General features: G+C 41.1%; 1 protein-coding gene across 2 annotated transcripts; it reads left to right on the plus strand.

Annotated features, from left to right (window-relative positions):
* The first annotated feature begins 6 nt into the window (after positions 1-6).
* Positions 7-7,424, plus strand: LOC126386913 (uncharacterized). Of its 2 annotated transcripts, XM_050039488.1 has the most exons (4): positions 7-625; positions 5,370-5,456; positions 6,411-6,455; positions 6,957-7,424. In XM_050039488.1, exons 1-4 carry the CDS (start codon positions 229-231, stop codon positions 7,181-7,183), a joined length of 756 nt encoding a protein of 251 aa, XP_049895445.1. In that variant the 5' UTR covers positions 7-228; the 3' UTR covers positions 7,184-7,424. The 2 variants fall into 2 exon arrangements, with proteins under 2 accessions (XP_049895445.1, XP_049895446.1); XM_050039489.1 differs by lacking the exons at positions 6,411-6,455; positions 6,957-7,424 and adding an exon at positions 5,584-6,100.
* The last annotated feature ends 1,011 nt before the right edge of the window (positions 7,425-8,435 follow it).

Genomic DNA, 8,435 nt, shown 5'->3' on the forward strand with positions numbered 1-8,435 from the left:
TCCAGCCTTGCAAAAGCTGCATTGACCAAGATTGTCCTCTTCAATAGAAGACGTGTTGGGGAGGTTTCAAAGATAAAACTGAGGAATTTTCTGGAAAGAAACAAAGAAACGAACACCCTTGATGAACTGGGGCTGTCAGAGTCTGAAAAGAAACTCTGCAACTATTTTGAGCGTGTTGAACTGAAAGGAAAAAGGGACAGAAAGGTAGCAGTGCTGCTGACACCTGAGATGGTAAATGCACTCAACCTTTTGATTGAGAAGAGGAAGGAATGTGGTGTCCCAGACCAAAATGAATACTTGTTTGCTGTACCAAATTGTCTGACTTACTACAGAGGACATCAGTGTCTCAGACAGCTCGCAGATGAGTGTGGTGCCAAGAGGCCAGAGTATCTACGATCAACTCAACTGCGCAAAGACATAGCGACCACATCACAAATCCTGAACTTGAAGAGCAACGAACTAGATCAGCTTGCTGATTTCATGGGGCACGATATATCAGTACATAGACAGTTCTACCACCTGTCAGACCCTACCATACAAAGTGCAAAAATCTCCAAGTTGCTCCTTGCACTGGAAAAGGGAAAGATGCATGAACTCAAAGGAAAATCTCTTGATGAAATTGAAGGTATTTAAATGTGTATGTTCTTCATGTAAAATGTAGACTTAAAGGGCTATATGTATGTGTTTAAAGAAATCTTGTTTTTACGGGATCTTCATGGGTTACATTTTACAGAGGGCTTCGTCACTGGAGTTTTATAGACCGTGCCTTTGTGAATCCTGTAGTTTCATAGTAAGTAATTAATTAACCTATCAAGTAAATACTTGAGTAAATACAAAACTTTGCTGTCACACTTATGAAGGTCATTCAGGTGCCGTCCATTTCTTTTGTTCAGCTTTGAGATGGTTCTACAGCTTCATCAGAGTCCAGCTGTCTTGAATTAATTGGTTTGGACATGATTTTGAATGAAAACACCTGTCTAAATATGGCCTTACAGCTCATAGTGCATATCAGAACAAAAATGAGATCCATGAGGTCAAAAGAGCTGAAGAAGAGCTCGGAGACAGCTGTAGCAAGACACAGATCTGGACAAGGCTAGAAAAAAAAATCTGCTGCATTTATTGTTTCTAAGAGCTCAGTGGTCTCCATAATTCTGATATGGAAGATGTTTGGGTCAACCAGTACTCTTCCTACAGCTGACCGTCCAGACAAACTGAACAGCTAGGGAGAAGAGCCTTGGTGAGAGAGGTAGCTAAGAACCCAAAGATCACTCTGACTGAGTTCCAGAGATCCTGTGTGGAGATGGAGAAAGTTTCAGACCACATGAAAGGCGGGGTAGGGTTTTCAAAAACACACCTGAAGGACTCCCAGGCTGTGAGTAACTCTGTGCAGCCTTTTTATTTGTCTTTCACTGAGGAGAAGCTTTCATTGGTCCACTCTGCCATAGAGCCCAGTTTTGGTGCAGAGCTGCAGCAGTGGTTGTCGGCCTGGAACTTTCTCCATCTCCACACAGGATCTCTGGAGCTCAGTCACAGTCATCTTTAGGTTCTTAGTTACCTCTCTCACCAAGGTTCTTCTCCCCCAACTGTTCAGTTTGGCTGGACGGCCAGTCCTGGTTGACCTGAACTTCTTCCATATCAGAATGCAATTTTTTTTCTAGCTTGTCCATATCTGTGCCTTTCTACAACTCTGTCTCTGAGCTCTTGGGGCAGTTCTTTTGAGTTCATGGATCTCATTTTTGCTCTGATGGGCTGTAAGGCCTTATTTAGACAGGAATTCAACACAGCTGGACTCTGATGAAGGTGTAGAACCATCTCATTTCTTGATATGAAGTTTTATGACATCCTCACCCTCAGTGTCTTTTCCCCCACTGCGTCCTGTGAGCAGAGTTCTGTCCTGGTTTTGGTGTTGAAGTAGCCTAAGTAATTCCGGCTAGTTTGCTGGGGTCACAAAGATAAAGCGTTTTGCTTCACAAAACAATGTGTTCAAAAGAGTAACACATTTGCATCACAAAACCAGTGTCCTGAAAAAAGTCAGACCTCACAATCACTTGGCACTATTTTCTCTCACTTTGTATCACTGCACGCTGCCGCCTGTTGAAAGCTGCGCACCTTTCCATCAGCTGTTTCATGGTATTTACATGCTTGAACAGTTCAGGTCAGGTAACTATTAAAGCGAAACTCTCGCCAAAATGCAATGCATGTGATTGAATATGAGTCAAACCTTCGGGTAAATGCATAATTATGACGAAAGAGGCACGTTTAAGATTTACCGTAGTTTTGTTTTCGGGCACGTTAATTTTGAACGGGAGTGCTTGGGGCACGGATACTATGGCATCAAAATCGCTATTTTTAGAACACTAAGAAGGCTCGACACAACATGAAACTTTGCTCAGGCAGGAGAGTAATGGTGAACCGCTCCTCAAGCGTGCCTGTCAGGTCGCACTCAGGGACCGACACTTTTTGCCTGCCATGACAGCCGCGTGCCGGAGATGCAGCAGCTAACGTGAGCAGTTCAAAAACCTTCTTTTTCATAAACTCTGTGTACACAAACAATGTTCTCAATGCTTGTGTTCATGTGTAGAGACCCTGGTGAAGCTACGGGCAAAGTTTCATGTTGTGTCAAGCCTTCTTGGTGTTCTAAAAATTAGGGATGGGTCACGATTTTCGAATAGTCGTTTTATTTTGAAAAATCGATTTTTTTTAATGCGACTATTACTATTCGCCGTCTTATTTCCCCCTTTTATTTGACATGCAATTCAGCTCCTAACCGCACGAGGGCAGTATAGGATTGCTACAGCGGAGTGAGATGGGCTACCAGCTAGTTTGATGCTCTTCTACAAACAGGAGAAACATGCAGAGACTACTACAGTCATCAAAAAGTTCCGTGTGGAACAACTTCGACAAAATAAACGAAAATGAGGTGCAGTGCAAACTCTGTGAGGCAAAGCTTGCGTATCACAAGTCTACAACAAGTATGCACAGTCATTTGAGAGCGAGGCACGCAGGAGGCGGCGAGGGACCGTACGGCCGGGCTCAGCGGCGCGACACGTCTGCAGCGCGAGTCCCGTAGCAGCTCGCCCCCCTGTTAATCAATTACAGCGGCTCCACCGGCAACGGGAGCAGCGCGACAACCCCCGTCTGTCGCGCGACAACTCTCTATTTTACGCGGCTCTTCTATTTTTGTCGCGCTACGCTCCCCTACGCGACCCTCCAGCAGATAAAAACTACATGAAATAGTGTGCTAAACGAGCACAATGTGTTTTTAAATGAATAAACCATTATCAGAGGTGATATGTGATGATTTTTTTTCATGCATTTACCCATGTTTATCCGTGACATTGTGTAAATGTCCGTGGCGGACATTTGAAAGCGAGTAGATGACAAACAGTACAGTAAACTTGTAGATAACTCAAATATATGTAATAACTTAGGTGGAAAATGCTTTAACATTTCATGCAGCCTACATGCAGTCTCTCGGCTCTGCAAACGGTAAACAACCCCGCTGGCTTCTGTCGCTTCCGTACGCAGTCAGTGGAGCCCAAATGAATACGCCGCGACGCTACGCTGACGTGACGCTTTGCAGCCGGTGGAGCCCGGCCGTAATGATGAATGGATCTCTGTGTGCGTGGCTCCAGGAGGGGAGGGGAAGGGGAGGGGGGCGATTGTTCAAAAAATCGTCGAATAGTTACCATGATCTTCGAATAGTGTTTTTGCTTGTGCTGCCCATCCCTACTAAAAATAGCGATTTTGATGCCATCGTATCTTTGCCCCAAGCGCTCCCATTAAAAATTAACGTGCCCGAAAACGAAACTATGTTAAATCTTAAAAGTGCCTCTTTCGTCATAATTATGCATTTACCCGAAGGTTTGACTCATATTCAATCACAAATAAAGCCTCGGTTGCATTTTGGCGAGCGTTTTGCTTTAATACCCGTAGATAAACTTGTTTTGTAGCAGGAGAAGACATCTACAGAAAATAAAACATTTGAGACAAAAACAAGAAAACAACAACACAAAGGCAAAAACAAAGACAAGGGGACACTCAACCCACCACAGGACAGAGACATGGGCAGAAAATCAAGCTCACTGGTTGTGGTTTAACGTGTGGTCTTTGACCCTGGGACTCTGACTCTGTGGCCTGATGGCATGTGCTGAAGCTCATTTGCTAGGGGATGGGAGTCATTGAGATGATGACTTCCATCCCCTAGCAAATGAGCTCAAATAGTTAACGAATAGTTAAAGTTAACATGTCTGACTATGAAACAAGTGATGAGAGAGAAAGAGGAGAGACAGAGAAGCGGTGCGAGCTCAAGTTGGACCAACAGCTGTAGCACCACCATTCATCATTCACTCCACCTCGCAGCTACAGCTGTGGGTCCAACTTCAGCTCGCACCGCTTCTCTGTCTCTCCTTTCTCTCTCTGCCCGTTATAACTCCATCTGACAATATTATGAGGTCTGACTTTTTTCAGGACACCGGTTTTGTGATGCAAATGTGTTACTCTTTTGAACACATTGTTTTGTGAAGCGAAACGCTTTATCTTTGTGACCCCAGCAAACTAGCCGGAATTACTTACTTCAACACCAAAACCAGGACAGAACTCTGCTCACAGGACACAGTGGGGGAAAAGTCACTGTTGATGCACGACACTAAGGGTGAGGATGTCATACAACTTCATGTCAAAAAACCCAAACTGTCCCTTTAACAAATAGTGAAAAATTTAACGGGGTCTGAATACTTTCCTTACCCACTGTAGTTCTGGGAAAGATAACACAAGTAAACAGGAACTGTGATTTTTCTGGATAAAAAGCACTGTAACACTTATTTTCCTCACCTGATTTCATTTTTGTTTTTTTCAATCACTGTAAGGTAAAAAAGAACACTGTTCAGTGATAATCAAGCTGTGAAGACATAATGAACTTAATCAAACTATGTTTTCATATTAGCGGTCCAATGTGGTGGTGACATTAATGTACAGTTCACTGGGCAACACAGCATCTATGAGTCTATGTGTTGGACAGGCAGTATGTAAAATATAGCAGTATAAAGCAGTATAGGATGTGTGGGCACTGATTGAATTTATTATTTATTCATTGAAACTTAGATTTAATCATCATGGTGAATGAAATGGTGATGTATTGGTGGGGGGTATTCCAGAAAGTGTGTTCAATGAAAACTGACTTGATCCAGAAACAGAGATCACTTTCATTCTGAGTCAGTTACCAAAGTAACATTGATATTCAGATATTACACATGGAATTCAAATTAAAATCTATTCATTGTCTGTTGACACTGGGACACTGATGTATGGTGTAACGTTTTTAATTTGTTTTATAACCAAATTAAAATACTTTCCCATTATTTGTCCAGATGTCACAGATAATGATGAAGATGAGAGTGAGGAGGAACAAACCATTGATAAAGAAGCAGAGGTGGATTGTCCTCGTGAACTGAACGGTATGTATTTTGAATGTGATCTAGCATGTTGGTACACATAGTACATACCACTGGAAACTAGCTCTAGTCACTCTCCATTGATTAATTTATTAACCATTCTATCATTTAATTTTTTAATCCCGTGTAGATCCTGGCCACTTCACAACAATGGCCGCGTTTCCTGGATTCGATCGTTCTTAAGGACTTAAGAACCCTCTTAATAAATCCTTAATAAGGATCTTAATAAGCCTGAGAGCCCCGCCGGCGGGGGCAACAGCACTCCCTAAAAATGAAAAACGTCTCAGGACAGTTAAACAAGCACGAATATAGTCATATGACACACCGTTTGTTTCCTATTTCCTTCTTAGTGAAAGCTCTTCTTAAGCTAAGAGCGACTCTGGGAAACATGGCCAATGTCTTGAAGTGTCAGGGCAGAATCATATACAACCTGTGTGTTAATGGTCCGATTTAAGTGTGATCTGATAAGAGAAACAGATTTTCTCAGACAGAGGCTGATTAGAGTTCAATGTAAAATGTACAGTATAATACAAATAATGTCATTTTGGAACATTGAAGCATATAAATCTATTTAAGCAGACACCAAGAATAAACGATGAACAGTGGAAATGGCCATGACATATCCTCTTTAAAGGCTGCAGATAAATGTGAAACAGACATCTAAAGACACATTTTTGACTGAAAATCACTAGAACTTTTCTTGGATCAGGATATGAGGTGTCAATACAATTTAAACCTGTCTGATATATTTCTGCTTTCATTGAGCTAACTGATGTTGGCAATTAGTGTTTATTGAACCTGCTCTCTGGGCCAGGTTTCTTGTCCTCAATAATGACAAACTTATTTACAGTAAAAATAACCAACTGTAAATAATGTTCAATAAATTGCATTACAAAATTGAACAACAGATACTATTTAATAAAATGCATCTATGCTCTCCTGTTACACATTTTTCAGACATGGACACTCCTGACGCAGACAGACTCCTTCCTGTACATAATGGTATGATCAAGTTGAATTTGAATACGTATCAAGTTTATAATATCCAGTGCGTAACCTTCAGGAGTTTCTAGGCCTATAGAGAAAAGTCATCATCATCAGATCAACATGTAAGGACAGAGAGACAAACAGAGAGAGAAGTGGGGTTTGTATGTTCAATTTGCACATGAAAAAATCTGAATGGAAACGCTGGAAATTTGAAAAAAAAACTTGAAATATCGCTAGAAAGTTTTTACGGTGGGAGTAGGTGGAAAAGTCAACATATTGATAAACGAAATATGCAACCTTTTGCAGTAAAAACAGTTTTACGGATTACAGGCGTACGCATACAGGAAGTACATCATCATTTATTACAATTAGTAAACAGCTGGCACAGCCGCCTCTTACTCTGTGAGTGGCAAACAAAACTCCCATTAATTCTCATGGTTAGTCATTGTTTATATCTGAATGAAACATGTACTCAGCCATACTAACAAACAATTATGTCATCTTGTTTGTTTTCAGTATGCAAAGGCACAACACGAAGACCATGGACCAAAGCAGAGGAAAATGCTGTGCTGAGACATTTCAAGTCTCACATAGTTAAAGGCCATTTGGCATCAATGAAGGAGTGTTTGGTTTGCAAAGAATGTGAACAGCCAGCACTGAAAAATAGAACATGCCAAAACATTAGAGACTTTGTGAGAAACAAGGGGCTGACTTTTAAGCGCCAAAACTGTCATCCACACTGAAGAACAATGAAGAAACAATCTGTGCAGCCAATAAGCAATAAATAGTTATCAATTCATGATCGTTATATATTATTAAGTGTAATGTTTTGAATGTTTTTAAGGAAGTTGCCGTTAACATCTAGCAGGGGGACAGCCAATGTAAATCAGCCTCTGGCTGCAATTGGGTGCAATAATGGTTGTTTTTTTTAATATGTTCAATGTTGCACATTGTCCCGTTGAAATAAATGAATTGAAATTGAAATCTCTTAATTGTGATAGTTAATGTTCTTAAGAATAGTTACATCAATATGTAATGCTACACAAAAAATTTCAGGCTTCAAATAGACCCTGTGATTGGTATCAGTTATCGGCCCAAAAAATCCTGGTAGGAGCACCTCTAACGTCTACCACATTTTTATGGGTGAGTAAGGCTCCAACACCAACAACTGCTGCATTTGCACTCCATTTTTTGTGTTGTCTTTCTAGAATATATCTATGGTGTCATACAACAGCTTGTGTTTGTCAAGTTTCGTACTCTTCCTCAACATGCCAAACTTGAAAGGCCTAGAAAAACAGATGACGCGCAGACAACTCAGTTTCTTTTCCTTTTCCTTTCTGAATTAATTTTGTTAATTCAGAAGGAGGTTCAGTTTCAGGTTGATAACCTTAAATCATAAAGGAAAAATACATTTACTGCATTATCAGCTTCCAGAAACAATAAGATACAATAATAAACAAGCCATTTAAGAAGCACGATTACTATTACTTTACGTGCTGTTAGAGATTTTAATCATGCAGCCCCATACGTCAGTGGAGAGAGTAGACAGGAGTCCAGGATGTCTTGCGTTGAAAAGGTTTATTTACTTGATCAAGGAGAAGTGAATGGATGATCAGTACACGTTACGTTCTGATGTTCCTTTCAATTCTGAAGTGTCTGTCCTCTGGGGAAACCACACAGATAATGCCATAGGTTTGAGTCATGCCCAAATATGGGCAGATCCAACACATCTACAATATACAGAATTTGGTCTACTGGTCTATAGACAAAACATTGCTTAGATGTCACTCAGGACCTTTGTCCTCCATCCAACATAATATCAAACCTCTGATTCCAGTTACCTGTACCCAGTTCAGGGAAAACAGTCAAACACATATCTGGCCTTGGCTGCTATAGCAATGCTATTAGAATGCCTCCTGTTTTCCCCAAAAGGAGCAGACTCACTGCTTACCACTATCTCAAGGGGAGACTGTCTAAACCCAAGGTTTGGGGTGG

Source organism: Epinephelus moara, unplaced genomic scaffold, assembly GCF_006386435.1.
Source record: "Epinephelus moara isolate mb unplaced genomic scaffold, YSFRI_EMoa_1.0 scaffold1005, whole genome shotgun sequence".
In the NCBI taxonomy this organism is placed as follows: Eukaryota; Metazoa; Chordata; class Actinopteri; order Perciformes; family Serranidae; genus Epinephelus; species Epinephelus moara.